At 45.6% G+C, this 17,717-nt stretch overlaps 1 protein-coding gene across 1 annotated transcript in view; it reads left to right on the plus strand.

The window, feature by feature from the left end:
* The window catches only part of LOC147676821 (uncharacterized), a 318,542-nt gene that overhangs the window by 69,914 nt on the left and 230,911 nt on the right, over nucleotides 1-17,717 (plus strand). The window contains exon 3 of the mRNA XM_086945235.1: nucleotides 10,715-10,902. Within this exon, the coding sequence (XP_086801361.1) occupies nucleotides 10,715-10,902 (188 nt within the window). The remainder of the gene's footprint in view (nucleotides 1-10,714; nucleotides 10,903-17,717) is intronic.

Genomic DNA, 17,717 nt, shown 5'->3' on the forward strand with positions numbered 1-17,717 from the left:
CGGAGAGACCAATCGACCAATGATCCCCCCCAATCTTTTCGCCCAAACTTTGGAATATAATTTTGTGTCCGTGTTTATAAGGGAGATCGGACGGTATGATCTTGGATTGTTCTTAGATTTGCCTCGGGAGGCAAGATGGCGGCCGTGTAGAACGGCCGGGAGCGAGAAGCAGTGGGGATGCGTGTGCTGCCCTGAAAAGCTGGAGAAATGACATCATGCTACCGCAAAGAGATCATGTCGGAAGAATAAAGTGATCGGCCCTGGGCTTTTCTCTCGGAGTTTTGACATTGACATTTTTTGTCATCGGAAAAGCGGCGAGCTTCCATGTTACTGCCCCATACCTGCCGCGGAGCCATCAGGAGGTTGCTGCGGGAGCTGACGCTGGCTGTGAGAGTGCTGGCGGCTGGAGGCAGGGCTCAGGTGAATGGGAGGAGTCGGGTACCTTCGCAAACCTCACGGAGCTCATTGTGCAAAGCGTGGGCTGCTGCTGAGACGGCGGTGACGGCGGAACCTGTAATCAACCAAGGTGACTCACGGAGCCTTCGCAAAAACGATAATAAAGGGCGAAGTAAAGATATGGCTCCAAAAGCGGTTTCGAGCTCCAAAGCAGCCCTGAAAAGAAAAGCTGCTGCAGTGGCAGCAGCTGAAGTCGAGGAGGAAGACAGCCGGCAAAGAAAGCAGACACCGTTAAGGAAGAATCAGCTTACTGCCAAAACCAAACAGACAGGGTCTCCTATCTCTGACATTTTTGCAAAAATAGGCAAGGAGAAGGGCCATAAAGCGGATGTTTTGCTGGGTAAAAAGGGACAGGAAATGGGTGCTGTGGAAGTATCAGCAGATATTAATGCAGAAGGGGGGGATCCGGCAGAAGCGCCATCTCCCTCACCCGGACCAGCGCCTGATCCCCTTGTGAGCCTAGTAAAAGCAGATCTAAAGAAGGATGACCAGTATAATGCCCTGCCTCCGCGGAAAGAAACCCCGGTGATCTCAGGGGGAGTGAGAGAAGACCTAGGAGCTGCAAATCCTAGTCTAGAGGAGCAGAATAAGCCTGAGTTAGGAACAGCTCTATCACAGGGGACCCCGCTGGCTGAGAATATGATAAATATGGGGGCCAAGAAGCTAAATGACAAGGACAAGCCTCCTAGTGAGTGCTTCTTTTCTGTCTCAGAAGGAGGCAAGTGGTCGGATGATGGAGACAGTTATGAACAGGAAGGAAGCAATCTGGACTCCGAAAGCGAACGGGAGCATGATATCGGGTCACTTATATCCTCTGCCAAACCGCCTCTCGGACTCACAGCGCAGGATCTTAGTTGGGATCACTCGTCAGCCACCCCACTAGTTGGGAGCCCGCATGGAGAAGCGGCACAGATGTCTCTCCTCGAGGTGATACAAAAGGAGATCCTAGCTCATAGGGAAGAAACTTGACAGGACAGCCGCAAGGCACAGGCTGCCGTCAGAAAGATGCAAGGAGCTATGAGGAAACTGTCCAAAGTTTGCGCTAACTTGGGTGATCGAGTTTCTAATCTAGAGGAGAGAGTAGTCTCAACTGAGGCGGAGTCAGCAGCAGCTTCAAATAAAGTAGATGCCCAGAGTGCCCAAATAACAGATATCCAGTGGAAGCTGGAGGACCTGGAGAACCGTCAGAGACGGAATAACCTTTGCATTTTGGGGGTTCAGGAGGGGGTCGAAGGGACAGATATGAGGGCGTTTGTTATCAAGCTCTTTAAGCAAGCATTTGTAGATTTGCCAGGCTGGAACTGGGCAGCTGAAATCCAGCGGGCCCACCGCACTCCGTTTAAGCTTGGCCGTAATTCAAAGGAAGGAGACAAACCAAGAGCTATTTTGATATTCTTAGGCAATTTTGTGCTAAGGCAAGCGATAGCGGAAAGAGCAAGACCTGACTCAAGGAAGATCGTGGAAGGGATTTCGTTTTTCGTCAGACCTGACTTCTGTCATATAACAGTAGAGAGACGATGGAGGTTGAGACAGTTGATAAAACCCTTCCAAGATAAAAAGATGCAGGCCTATCTAATCAATCCGGCACAGCTCAAAATAATCAATGATGGTAGAACTTTATATTTCACCTCCGAAATTAAGGCTAAAGAATATCTAGATTGTCATGGGGTATGATTCTGGACAATAATCTCCTCCGTTGGTTCTTCTTGCTTTGAGAGCCGCTCAATGGAATAATGACTAGCTTAATAAGTTTACTAGTCGGTTAAATGAAACTTACTTTAATTCATGGATGCAAGCGGGTGGTGTGATGTGTTTTGCAGCATGTAGGGATTTCAATTTTTGGTTTATCTATATTCAGGGTTCGGATTTTATGTATGGTTTTGTTTAATCTCATCGCCACTGCTTCAGACGCTTTTTTCCATCACGCGCACAGACCAGGTCTGAGCGCCTCATATGAGTGGGTGTGTGGGTGGGGAGGTAGGGGGAGGGTAAGGAAGGGAGGGGGGATGCTGATGGGAGGGGGATGGGAAGGGAAGGAGAGGGGAGGGAATGGGAAAAAAAGGGGTGTTTTGGAATAAAGAGGTTTCTGGCAGCAATCAGAGGATAATATGGATAACAATGGCCAAGTCTTGGGTATTGGATATTTCCCCACAGGAAAGTTTATCTCAAGAGGATGTCGCACATTAAAATCTGCTCTATTAACATCGGAGGGTTAAATGACTTGAGAAAGCGTCAAAGGTTATGCCATTTTGCCAAATTTAATAACCTCGATGTTCTGTGTGTGCAGGAGACCCACCTTCCATGGGCTAGGAGAAACCTATTAAATATAAGGGGTTATGAGCTATTGGCCTGCTCTACGCAAACTTCGACGATTAGGGGGGTGGCTATCCTTGCCAAACAAATTCTAGGTGGGATTAAGAGATCTAAGGTCGACAGCTCAGGGAGATGGGTAATAGTGGAACTGATTCTTGGATATAGCATATGTACAGTGTATGGGTCAAACCATGATGATCCGGAAGTGTTTGATATATTAGAGGGGAAGCTCGCAAATTGGCCAACTCCCATTATAATTTGTGGAGATCTCAACATTTCGTTTGACTGGAATAGCCCAAGCAGCTACTCAGGAGGTAAACCAAGAGTGTTTCGGGCCTTGACCTCTCTAATGAGATCGCACGGTCTGAAGGATGTGTGGGGTGCAAAAGAACCTAACGATCCAGGCTTCACATATTACTCTTTCCCACATCAGAAATACTCTAAACTAGATTATTTTCTGCTATCCTATGAGAAGCTCGGTAAATCCAAGATTAAAAAATTACCCAAATCTTTATCTGACCATAGTCCTTTGATTCTAATATGCGAGGTAGATAATTTCGAAAGGAGCCAAACCAACTGGTCATTTGAGAGAAAGCTCCTTGCTGATGATAGGTTTGTGAGACATATAAGAAAATGGGCCAGGGAATTTTATGAGATTAATAGGTATAGCGCTTCCCGCAATGTGGTTTGGGAAACTTTTAAGGCTTCTCTGAGGGAGGAGACAATAAGCTGCTCAGCCAGATTGAGGAAGGAGGATAGGATGAAGGTCGAGACTCTGATTGGGGAGCTAGGAAAAGCAGAAAAACAACATATTAAAGAGATAGGGCAGGGGGCTGATGGTCAGGCAAGCCTAAACAGAATGGCCACCATTAACCCCTTCCATGCTGATGACGAACCCCAGCCGTCATGCACTATGGTGCTCGTGTGCTGATGACGGCTGGGGTTTGTCACGGCCCGCCCCTGTTCGTGCTGTTTACAGCACACCAGGGGAATCGTGGCCGCATCGAAGGGGTTAAAGCAGATCTTCAGGGGGTAGTGATGCAGAAGGAGTCTATGGAGTATCAGTCCTCTAGGGCAAAGCGTTATGAGACGGGGGAACAGGCAGGAAGAGCATTAGCACTCCGTATCAGGCAGGAGAGATCTAAAAACTCGATTTCAAGTATTTAGGAAAATGGGACTGAACATACTGAGCCTAAAGAAATACTTAGAGTTTTCCAGACCTTCTACCAGAAACTATATGATGAAGAGGGTGGGGGGAATGTACAAAGTCCAGCCCTTAAAGATGATGGCCCAGAACTAGATGAGATAAGTAGGGAAATGTTGGAATGCGACATGACTCTGACAGAGATAAAGATGGCGCTTCAGGAACTGGCAGCTGGTAAAGCGGCGGGACCCGATGGGATCCCCCTCGAAGTATATAAATGCCTAGTGGAGGAAATTGCCCCAATCCTTCTGGATCTATTCACCGGTATAGTGTGTTCGGGTTCGATCCCTGATTCATGGAAGGAGACGAATATTGTCATTTTCCGCATAAACATTTCCTCTGTCAGCGGGTCAGGCAAGCACGCGTCCCACCTAGACTTCGCCGACACCGCACCCCCACCCTCGTCCTCCTGCGAGGCGCGATACAGTCTGGAAAGTAACTTAACTTTATCCGGCGCAGTGTACAGCAACTGCAGGGCACCCAGCAACAATGGTTCCTCTGGATATGTAGGATATAAGGTGTGTATAGCAGCTCGGAGCCGGGCATATATAAATGTTGACATAATGACGTTCGGGGAACGATCCGTCATATCCCGCAATGAGAGAAAAGAGGCACCTGGAAAAAGTTTCCCGACCGTGGTGAGTCCCGCACCTTGTAGTAGCTGCAAAGCCCCAATCTCACTGGAGACCGAAATCTCCGTGTGATACAGCAGTGGCATATCTGAGGCATATAACGGCAGCCGGGCCGCCCGTCTACCCAATTCCTGCCAGGCGTTAGCAGTGGAGCGCACTGTGTCTATTTCTCCTTTCTCAAACACAGAGTGTGAATTGACCACCATCGCTTTCAATGGAATAGGCAAAACTGCGCTAGCCTCAAGCGCTACATGTGGCGTATATGGCGGAGCCGACAGCCAATAGGCGGCAAACTGCGCCTGAGCGCACAAGTAGTATAGCTTCATGTCCGGGACGGCGAAGCCCCCCAGTTCATATGGTTTCGTCAATACATACCATTTCACTCTAGGTTTCTTTCCAGCCCAGGCTAGTGTGATCAGCAACGACTGCAGTCTAGCAAAGAAATGCGATCTGAGCGGGACAGGAATGTTAACAAAAAAATACAAAATTTTGGGAAGAATCACCATTTTAATGAGCGATATCCGGTCAGCAAACGTGAGCGGAAGGCGAATCCATCGTGCCACCTGATCCTCAAGCTTAGCAATAGCCACTCCATAATTAGCCCTAATGACTTCCTGACTGTCCCTGTGCACCCATATTCCAAGGTAACGCACCGGCTCCGCGGCCCACTCCAACGGGAATTCCAAGGGGAAGGGGGCTGCAATGTCAGTGAGCGGTAAAATAACAGATTTCTCCCAATTTATGGAGAGACCCGAGTGATGGCCGAACCGAATAAATTCACGCAGTACCGGTTCCAGATACCTCGCAGGTTCCCGTACATATAGGACCATATCATCGGCGTACATAGACACCGCCAGAGACCGAAGAGGAAACTTCAGAGCGGCCTCCACATATCGCTGCCTCAGAACACACGCTAGCGGTTCCATCACGAGAGCGAATAGTAAAGGCGACAAGGGACAGCCCTGCCTGGTCCCTCGCCGCACAGGAAACGGAGCTGATACATGGCTGTTCACCCGTACACGTGCCACAGGATTCGTATATAGTAAAGTCACCAGTGACGTAAAAAAGAACGGCACTCCCATTCGATGCAGTATCGCGATCATGTATCGCCATGCTACCGAGTCGAAGGCTTTTGTGGCATCTAGCATGACAGCCACCGCTGCCAAGTCCGGTTTAAGAAGATGTAGCACCGCAAAGAGAGCCCTCAAATTATGAGTGGTAGACCGGAGGGGTATGAAGCCGGACTGGTCCAGCAAGACCATGACCGGCAGGAGCAGGCGCAGTCTGGTCGCCAAAACTTTAGCTATAATTTTAACATCTGTGTTCATAAGGGACAATGGCCGATACGACTCGCATTTGTTTGGTGGTTTACCCGATTTCGGAAGTGCAACCAATAGCGCCTCTCTCATTGTGGCCGGGAATTGGCCCTGTTCCACCGCCTCCTCCAGGACCATTGCCAGATGTGGTAGCAATAGATCCACATATTCCTTATAAAATTCGGAAGGCAAGCCATTGGTGCCCGCTGCTTTGCCATTCGGCAAGGACGCTATCGCATACCGAAACTCCCCCTCCGTTATATGATGCATAAGGAACTCCTGCTGACCCCTCGAGAGCCAAACCAGCGCAACATCTTCAAAATATTGTGCAATTTCATCCTCCCCCGCCGTCTCCTTATACTCATATATTTGTTCATAGTATTTGGTAAAACAATTTAGAATGCCAGCCGCACTAGTAACAGTGGTGTCCCCATCCTCTATCTCCTGCACCGCACAATGCCTAGCCCAGGGATCCTTTATCCGATCCGCCAATCCTCGCCCTGGCCGTCCCCCCTCGCCATAATAACGCGCTCTAGTCTGCTTGGACAGGAATTTAACCTCCTGATCCGCTAGGTCGTTATATTCAGTGACTTTCAGACGAATATCAGCCAGTAAAGTCTCCTCAGATTTTTCTTCCAGTTGTCTTTCAAGCAACATCAATTCCCTTTCCAACCTGGTCATTGCATCCCTCAACGACGTCAGCACACTCTACTGCAGGCCTATACAAGCTCCCCTCACGGTCACTTTGAAGGCTTCCCACACCGTGCACATACTATCAACAGACTCAACATTCTTGTCAAAGAATTCTTCAATAATCGTCCTGAGACGTTCACGCAGCACCAAGTCCGTCAGTGTGCCCGGTGGTAGTCTCCAGGAAAAGGGGGCCGGCACATGTGACGGTATTCCCACCTCCAAACATACGGGTGCATGATCAGAAATCGTTCGAGGAAGATGCCCAACATCCATCACCCATCCGCTGACATCCCGGGTCACCAACCAGTAATCCAACCTGGACCACGTGTCATGGGCCGACGTGTAACACGTACCCTCCCTCCGCCCAGGATTTTTCAATCGCCACACATCCACCAAGCCAAGCCCACTAATGCCATCTAGTACTGCATCAGCCGCTCTCTTGCGCGCAGAAGGTCTATCATGTTTCCTGTCCAACGCAACATCAAGAGTGACATTTAAATCCCCCCCACAGATCACAGCCGACGGAGGCAATAGGTAGACCTTGTTCCACAGATTAACATAAAAATCGGGGTCATCAGCATTGGGGCCATAGACATTAATCAGCGTAACTAGCGTGCCACATAGTTTACCATGTAAAATTATATACCGACCATTCACATCAATTTCTTCATGCAGTGAAACAAACGGTACATTTTTCTTGATCAGAATCATGACTCCTCGTGCATATGCCGAATAATTCGAGGCCAGCCGAGTACCAGCCCACTGTTTACCCACAGTTTCCGCTGCCCTTCCCCGTAGATGCGTCTCCTGGATAAATGCCACCTGCGCGCCATGCCTATTCAGGAATGCCAGCATTTGTCTAGATTTCTGCGGGCGATTCAATCCTCTCACATTCCAGGTAATACAGGTAAGTTTACCCCCCCTGTTCATTTAAGCAAAATTCCAATATATCCTGTAAACATTTGAAAAGGTTCAGTACCCCACATACAGGTCAGAGGAGACGATAAGCAAATAGGACAGAAACAGCTGGCAATGTCGCACAGGTATTGCTTCCCAGTGACCAAGTTAGACTCAAGTTCTGTCCAGCCCAATCCAACTCCCCATCATAACGCTCAAGACAGATCTCTCTGACCCTCAAACTCCGAAAGCCCAACTTCCCCCCTCCACCCACTTCAGCACCCCAAACCTGCCAAAGCTGTCCCCTACCTCCTAAACCCAAAAACCCCAACAGTACCACCATTAAGTCGTGGGGAGCTCCCTCGCGTCAGGGGCGTAGTGGCGCCCAGCCCTCGCTAGCGAACTAACGAAGAGCAGACTGTGGAACCATGTGAACATCCCACCCCGCCCACCCCAACCCAACAGTAGTTAGACGAGCAAAGATTTAGTGCATAACAGCTCTCAGCAATTGGTGCAAGGAGAACCCTAAGAGTACCTCTCCACCGCACACAGCACATGGCAGAGCAACAGTCCCACAATACAGTATCCAGCATTTCTCACACAGTTCAGCATTGTTCATCCCAGTTCGATATAAACCCCCCTGCCATAGCCACCCCCCAGCGCAAAGTGTCATATAAGCCCTGGTCACTTAGCAAATCAACCTAATAAATGTGCGAACAGAAAGTTCCAGTGAGCACAGCGTACACAATAGTCAAAGGCGCCTGTCAAGCAATGCGCGGTCAGCACGTACAGTGTTCCCCTAGGTCCAGAAAAGGATCCGCCCGGCAGTAAGAAGCCAAACAGCAGCTCGTGGAGTCCGGCCGTTCGTGGATAACAACAGTGCGATCACTTAAACCACTTCCTCCTGCAAATCTTCCTCTCCGTCTTGCGCCACATTTGAATCCCTTTTACGTTTCTTCTGTTTTTTGGCATAGTCCATGGCCGCCTTGGGGGAGGCGAAGTTTCTGTTGTCTGAGGGAGGCCCAATCCGAAGTCTAGCTGGGTATAGCATGGCGTATGGGATATTTTCGGCGCGAAGGAGCTGTTTAACCGTGGCGAATTCTTTTCGCGCCGTCTGCACAGCGACCGTGAAGTCCGGATAGAACTCAAGTTTATTTCCCTGATATTCCACAGTGCCTTTTTCCTGTGCAAGACGCAAGATGACATCATGATCTCTATAGTTGAGAATTCGAGCTATGACAGGGCGAGGTTGCGCCCCCGGCACCGGCCTCTTCGCCAAAGAGCGATGCGCGCGCTCCACTATGAATACTCGTGATAACTGGTCAGCCCCAAAGATGTCCACCAACGTGCGCTCCATAAAGTCCTCCATTCTACCCACATTCGTAGATTCAGGCAGGCCCGTGACGCGGATGTTATTGCGTCTGGACCTCCCTTCCAATTCCTCATTCTTGGCCTGGATGACCGCCAAGACGCGTTCCATGTTAAACACTTTAGTGGACACCGTGGCTAGTCCATCCTCAGTGGCAGACACCCTCTGTTCAACCTCCCCCATTCGTTCATTTTGCCGGTCAAACTGCGTCGCCATGTGGTCCAGCCTGTGATTGACCGCTTCCATGGTGCCCTCAATAGACTGAAGCGTCTTTTGCATCGCCACGAGTGTGGCCTCTAAGTTAGGGGTGCCACCGACCGCCCCGGGGGGGTCATTGTCTGTAGGGGCCTGCGTGGAGGACATTGCCGTTTTTTTGCGTCAAAATTAAGCTTGGGCTGGTTCCTCTCAGGCCTGCCCATGGTGATACTCAAGGCCCTCCGATCGGCCCAGCAGCAGTAGTCCAGAGGTAGTGCACCCCCCAGCGACCTTCACTAAGCAGGTCCGTCAATGTCCAGTACCAACTAGGCCTGAATGCGCCTGGCCCCCCGGCGTTTCCAATGCAGCCACCAACCACGGAAACAAAGTGACTTTCTACTCAGGTCCGGGCCTCCCTCACGGCCCCTGCAGCAGCCCAGCCGGCACTCTGCAACGTGGGCAGCGATCCCCCTCGGGTGTGCAGTCGTCCAAGCACCCCTCGTATTGCCTCTCTGCCGGTGCAGGTGTCCCGCCCGCCTCCCCGCCCAGCACAGCTCGCTCGGCGCGGCCTAGTGCGGCCCAGTGTCACCTCCGCAACCCCGGGCTCGCGTAGCGCCCCGCCTCACTCACCGCACCAAGCAGGGCCGAGCTCCAGGCCACGGGATCTCTGTTCTCCCCCGCCTCGTCAGGACCAGCCCACTCCGCCTCCGGTTCTCGCCACAGTCTCCTCGTCCGCCTCCTCGATCCAGGGAGATCACCGCAGGGCAACGAGGCAGCCGCCGGCTGCGAACCACAGGACCGCACACCTCCTGAGCCGGCCCCAGCTGAGCACCGCACCCCCAGTAAAACAGGTCCGGCGTCACTTTCGGCGGTGGAGAGGCGCTTCACTGCTCGCCGTTTCACTTCAGCTGAAGATTACCGTCGGGCTGGGTAGTTGGAGCGGCAGGATGTTAAGGATAAATAAAGGATTTATAACGGTCTCGGCAGAGCCTCACATATGTGCGGCCATCTTTCCTGGCGCCCTCTAGCGCCCCCTTGGAAACTGTACTTTAATGTCAATAATTAGTGTAATCTGTGTCATCTTCCCAATCTCATTCCTATATACTTGCATCAGGGCCCCAGCCATGTATGCCTTCATGTTGTTATATTTTCGTCTAGATGTCTATGTTATTAATCTGAACCTTAATAGTTTCAAGCACCATATTATAAGTTGACTATATATGACTTGATCAGATAGAAATTATGATTGCTTGAGGTGTTCAAGGCATCTGCAATGAGATTGTAATTGTTTATTAGCACTACCTGTTGCTTCCATAAAATACATGAAATATTGAAACATCTATAATGGCAAATTGCATTCTAAAAGAGCAATCATTCTGAATATGGTCTACCCTGTCTAATGGGAAAAGCCTGCCAAAACAAAAACCAATGCTTGCATAGAAAGTTTCTCATGGCACTTTTATTAAATATTTTACTTTATGGATAAGTAAAACTAATTTCAACCCATTCAGCACCTCGTGGAACTGTATGGCTCATTGCTCAGGAGAAAAACAGACTTATACTTGATGTCACCATTTTGGTCGGAATACACTATTTATGGGTGCCTAGTTTTACTGATTTCATGCTCTCTTTTTTTTAGAAGCTACTGACCCTACAAGTGTCAACAAAGCCGCAAAGGAAGTAGAGGCACACCTGAAAGGAGCTGGTCTAAATGTGCTTATCAACAATGCCGGGATCATGCCTCCAAGCACCCTTGAGACCGTGGATGCCGAGGACTTGATGCATCTGTACACCACCAACGTGGTTGGCCCACTATTGGTGACCAAGGTAGGACTACACCAAAAACTGCTCTTCTTCGAAAGGTTGAGGAAAGGGTTGAAGATCTATTTTGAAAAACAACTTTGCTTTCTCAAAGGCTGTTCTTTAACCTGAAAATAGACTTTAAGTGAGGTAGGGGAATACCAGGTTTAGATGCTTTTAACCCCATCAGCCACTGCCCATACCTCCTTACAGTGAGGAACTGATGTTCACACACATCTGCTCTGCTTTGATTCAGCATGTCCAACAGCTCGGATCCACTCATTGCAGATCAGTGAGGTCTACGGCGTCCAATTTTCTAGGGCTCAGGCTCAGTGATGATGAGACTGGGAGGACTGCGGCATACATACAAAATGTGAAAAGTTTTAAAGCATAGTTGTATTGCAAGGGTCCCCTTCCAACATAAAACCTGTTTGACAGAAAGCCCATACCCTTGCACTATGGTGCAAGCGTGTCTCATTGGTCACTGCATCCGAAAGTGCACCAGTGCTGGGGTAGAGAAAAACAGTGCCGTACTTTTGTAGATCCGTGCTATTTTTGTCTTTCCATTGATACAACGACTTTGGTTGCTGCGCTGCATTGCACCAAATATTAGTAAATCTGCACTCCGGTGTGAGTGAAGGCCACAGTTCATGATGGCTGAACAAATCTGACCTACTCAGGTACTTACTATAGGCGGTCTAGCTGTCATTCCTACTACATACACAAAAGCCACAAGTTATGTTGGATCTCAGGGTGAAAGTTACACTATTGTAAGCAAACTTATGCCAAAAATAGCTTCAAGGTAGATCTTAACAGAGTTGTGCCAACATGGACTAAAACATATCATAGCAGTCTCCGTCAGCTTCTTAAAAGATGTATCACTCAATAGGATGTTCACCATCATTAAACGTGGAAAAGAAATAGAGCCCAATAATGCTACGTGAAATTTGTGAACATCTATATAAGCAAAACATTTTCTTAAATTATCCTTACCCCTACCGTTATAAAAGCCATACCCCTATAATAAAAAAATAACAACAAACATCCTTAAAACAAATGAGGTTTAAGGGGAGTTAAGCTTGAGATGGATCTCAATAGTTACACTTGCACAAAACCTAATAATACATGAAATTCACAAGTTAAGGTGCTACCATTGGCTTATCTCCTACCTCTCTCATACTTTCTTTATAGCATCAAACATTTTCATACATAAAGTAGATGCTGTACAGCGTGCATTGGAGGAGAATGACATTCACAGCAGTGATGTCTGAGGAGTCGGACAGCAGATGTTGTAGCCCCCACTTCTTTGCCTGTACAGGCTTGGCGCACTGCCCCTGTTGTGTTTGTCATGGTGCCTACTCTTCTCTTCTCACCAGGCATGTTACAGTGTATCGCCAGGACGCCCTTCTGAAAGGTGGTGAACTGCCGGGAGGCCCAAGAGCTCGAGGGGACACCATTACCAGTTCTGGGACCTCGAATCAGCCAAACAGGGAGATATTTAGGACAAGTCTAATACTCAGTGAAGTAAAGAGTACTGGCTGTGCGAATTTACTGTGGTCAGAAAAAACTCGCTTCTGAAGGAGAAAGGGCGGGTGAAGCTCTAATACTGCAATTAGGTTTCATAAACTCTTTTCTCAGAGCGGAGTCATCACATCACAAGCCGAGAGGGTAACTAAGGAAGCCACTGAGAGAGATATTGAGTGCACTTTTGGGGCACTAATAGAAGTCTTGTTCAGCTTACACTGGTATTTAATTTGGCTTTTCAGGATCTCACAGGGATACTCTCCAAGTTCTAGATAACCTTTATACTTTTTTTACTAAAGGAACAAGTTTGGAGCCTGCCCAAACTGCTCAAGTGAACGGAATCTCCAAGGTGTTGACCCCGCCTGAAGCTTATCTCAGATTAGTGGGATTGCTAGGGCAGGCAGTCAGTGGTGGTGATTAGCAGCACAAGGGCAAGCATACTGGAGGCACTGCTGTTCTAAACTCTGAGAATATGATACCCATGGAAACATATTGCCTTGGATACCTGGGTCCTGCAAACCCCTCATCATTAGCTGCGATTGCTAATATTATATTTTCAACCTCATCTACTGTCCCTATTGCCTACACAATGGCAACTACACTGTCCTTAAAAGGTATCACCATGGACAGCGGACCAACCTGCCTTTTATCTATGAAATATGTGGCGGTGGAAGGAATTGGGAGTGAAACCAGAACAGATTGAGGAATCAGGCTGTGGCGTGGGAGAATGGCAGAAGATGGGCCTGAAAACAGGAGTGGCTCTTACTGTAATAATGATTCCTCTTCTAAATATTCATTACAAAGTGTAAAAGAGACATCTATGAACTTTTCTGATAAAAACTGGCAACTGCTTACCCACTAAAAACACTTTCTTACTTTAGAGCTAACTAGAGAAGAGTGACTTGGAACTTGTGTCTGCTGAAGGGGAAGACACCTTATAGAGGGATACCTTTGCCAGTAGCCTCACTATCTTGCTCATATGGAGCTGAAAAAAGACAAAAAATCTGGTGAACTTTATTCAAAGTAAATCCTCGTATTCCTTATTAGGCCATGAGCTGTATAGGCAAATAATTCTTGATGCACAAAAAACAATCTTGACATCAATGTACGGATCACTGACACAATATCGATGTCAAAAATATCGATATACAAAAATATCGAGTTAAAAATATAGAATGCCAAAATATCAACTTCCTGTCTCCAAACAGGTAAGTACAAAAATATTGAATCAAAAATATCGATGTACAAAATATAGATAGTCAAAATATCGAATTTTTGAAATAGTTAAAAGTAATTTAAAATTAATAAAATAATGAATATAACTAACTTAAAAATACTTAAAATACTTAAATAACATTAAAACTAATAGATAATTAATATACATTTTTTTAAATAATTTATATATATATATATATATATATATATATATATATATATATATATATATATATATATATATATATATAGTATTAATATTAAAATATACAATATATTTACCATAGGATAGAGAGAGGGTTAAATTTAGTATTACCACTCCAGTGAGTGCAACAGTAGAAAAAACATTGGATAGCGTAGCAGTAAACATTACTATTCCCACTCCAGAGATTGCAACAGTAGGAAAAGCGCTGGACAGCGTAGGGGTAAAAATTACTATTCCCACTCCAGAGAGTGCAACAGTAGGGAAAGCGTTGGATAGCGTAGGGGTAAAAATTACTATTCCCACTCCAGAGAGTGCAACAGTAGGGAAAGCGTTGGATAGCGTAGGGATAACAATTACTATTCCCACTCCACAGAGTGCAACAGTGGGGAAAACGTTGGATAGCGTAGGCATAAAAATTACTATTCCCACTCCAGTGAGTGCAACAGTAGGGAAAACGCTAGCTAGCGAGAGGGTAAAAATTACTATTCCCACTCCAGAGAGTGCAACAGTAGGGAAAGCATTAGATAGGGTAGGGATAAAAATTACTATTCCCACTCCAATAAGTGCAACAGTAGGGAAAGCGTTGGATAGCATAGGGGTAAAAATTACTATTCCCACTCCAGAGAGTGCAACAGTAGGGAAGGTATATACTTCATATATGAATGAAAATTAATTAAATATTAATACCATTTTAAGTTTTTTTAAAATACCTATTAGTTTTTTATAATCAATTAAATATTTCAACAAAAATAACCAATAAATACATTTAAAATGTAATTATTTATAATTAAATTACTTTCCACCCTATACCCCTATAAACCCACAATCCACTACTGAAAATAAATGAATACAATTAACATGATTAACATTTAATCAATTATTTAAAATTAATTACCAATTATATTTTATTTGCTTACCAATTATTAATTAATTACCAAAGAATTACCAATTTTATTTTAATTAATTACCAATTAATCAATTAATTAAAATTAATTACCAATTACATTTTAATAAATTACCAATTAATAATGAATTCAAAATTAATTCAAAATAAATACCAATAAATAAATTAACATATTTAATACATTTTAATTAAATTACTTCCCACCCTATTCCCTTATAAACTCCCAACCCGCGACAGAAAATAAATTAATATAATTAACATAATTATCAATTAACCAACTAACTAAAAATAATTACCAATTTAATTTTAATTATTTACCAATTAATAGTGGAGAAGTGTGGCTCCGGGGTTAGAGGCGGCAGACCCGGAAGCTGAGATCGGCCCTGGACCAGGGTTCAATTCCCCGCCCGACGGGGGTTGGGCTCAATAATTCCACGGACTCGATAATTCTCGCTCTGGTGCCTACTCGACTCACGGGTTCACACTCTGCGACTCTGGGCAATAGCTTGCTTAATCTCCACAACGGCCCCTCGCGGCGGGATGCCTGGCTTTCACTTTGTGGATACCTTGCCGGGGTATCTCACAGGGGAATACCAGGACGGGCTCCCTAAGCAAGCGCATAGATGCCTGCGATGTGGGCGATTTGCGCTATATAAATACATGTACATTTACATTTACATTTAATTAACAATTTATTAAAAATTAATATCAATAAATAAATTAACATGTTTAATTAATTATAATTAAATTACTTCCCAGCCTATTCCCCTATAAACCCACAACCCGCTACAGAAAATAAATTAATATAATTAACATGATTATCAATTAATCAATTAATTAAAATGAATTACCAATTACATTTTAATTAATTACTAATTAATTAACAATCTATTCAAAATAAATACCAATAAATAAATAACATATTTAATTAATTATAATTAAATTACTTCCCACCCTATTCCCCTATAAACCCACAACCCGCTACTGATATATATTACGCAAAAATGAAGTACCATAAAATTAATTAATTAAAATAAATCATTAAATAAATATACACTTTTCACACATATAGTAACATAAAAAACACTTTAAAAAATTGATATTAACTTACTTACCTCTAATTCGATATTTTTGTTGTCTATATTCTGTCCATTTGATATTTTGTCCATTCTATATTTCTGAATCGATATTAATGTAATTCGAAATAAAAAAACTCGATATTTTGACTGTACACCTCAGTGTACACATCAAATATTGGCACACTTTGAGGAAACTGATGTGAGCACTTGACAGCTAAAACTGTTGATCTGAAGAGTCAGGCTCCTGTCCGCAAAATGGCACAGATAAGCACCATCAAACAAACACCACAATTCTTTTCAGATCCCTATTACTTTAACTTTGTGTATTCTTCCCCCTTTCTATTGCTCCACCCCATGCATTAGTTTACGCAAGAGTGTCGTTAGCGAGCCCTATGATGAAGCATGCCAAAATTTGTGGGTGAGGGCAGTTTTCATAAACAAAGCATGTGCCACTAATTATACCAGTCGTTTGTTTCTCCTTACTCCTACTCCTCTTGTGTGTATTTGGATATTTATTGGGGAGTTTGGTGTATGGAGCTACTATTATGAGCCGCCTTGCACTACTTTGATTTACTAAACCTACCAGAGCCCTGTAAGGTGGCTTGGCGTGATTTAGTAAATCCCACTAAAGGACTTATGTTGCTTTGCGACAACTTGCGTCATGCAAAAGCAAAGCACTTAGTAAACCTGGCCCCTAAAAACAAACAGCCTCATGAAAGAATGTCAGTGCTTTTGCATTTGACTTGAGAGGGACAACTAGTAACGACTTGTGGATCTGCACTTTCATAAAAAAATATCACTGCGTTTGCATTTGATTTGTGAGGGACATCTAGTAACGACCAATGGAACTGCAACTTCATGTAAGAATGTCAATCCTTTTGCACTAGTCTCAGTTCACAAAGGTAGGTTGGGAAGTCCCCTCTCAGCATTGGTGCATGTGTGACATTTGATCCTAACAAACCCCCACATTTTCTCCCAAGAGACCTGAATAATCTCTGTTGCCATGGCTCTTGAAGTGGATAATCTCCAGTTTTCAATCAAACTCACCTTGTATAGTAGGGTTGGGTGACTATCTCTTGATCTTGCATAGAATGCGTGCTGATGCTTAACTCCTGCTCAGTATAGGTTAGAGGTACAATGGTCTTAGAGGTCCTGATGAAATCTGCACATCCAGTGAAGCTAACGAAGCAGGTCACCTTAGAATAGACACACTGGCTCAGTAAATGCCTATTTGTGTCATGTTATGTTTTTAACTATATCACAGGGCCCCTCTTATTAAAGAATCGGGGTAGGGTTCCCAGGAGATATTTTTTACATTTTCTGTCCTAAGATTTCATTTAGAACATAGGGAATATCAAAGTGCTCCCCCGCACTGCAAGGGTGAGCCCACCTGGTGGCGAGTTGCTCTCCAGGTGAGGTGCCAATGATGAAGCATGACACATGCTTAATATTTGGGTGAGGGTTCTGAAGGAACACATGTACTGTGCCTGGTGACCACTAAGGAGCAGGGCAGAGTGACTGCTTGTTATATATGTATATATATTTGCATGCTTCTTTTTTCTGCCTGTGAGGTGTAGGGCTCTGGGGCACGGACTACTTCCCACAGGCTCCCTTGCTGCTAGTGGCACTCTGCCTGGCACCAGGAGGCACATAAAGCCAACGGAGAGCCCCAGCTGCATGGGGAGCACTTATTTTCTCTGCCTGTGACATGTGGGGAGCTGGGACAAGGACTACATCCCCCAGGCTTCCTTGTTGCTAGTTATACTCTGCCCTATGCCAAGAGGCGCATAAAGCCAATGGAGAGCTCCTGTGGCGCCGGATATGCTTCTTTTTTCTGTCTGTGATGTGTGGGGAGCTGGGGCATGGACTACATCCCCCGTGGCCCCCTTGCTGCTAGTGACACTCTGCCCATGCC

This window comes from Lissotriton vulgaris, chromosome 12, assembly GCF_964263255.1.
Source record: "Lissotriton vulgaris chromosome 12, aLisVul1.2, whole genome shotgun sequence".
NCBI lineage: Eukaryota > Metazoa > Chordata > Amphibia > Caudata > Salamandridae > Lissotriton > Lissotriton vulgaris.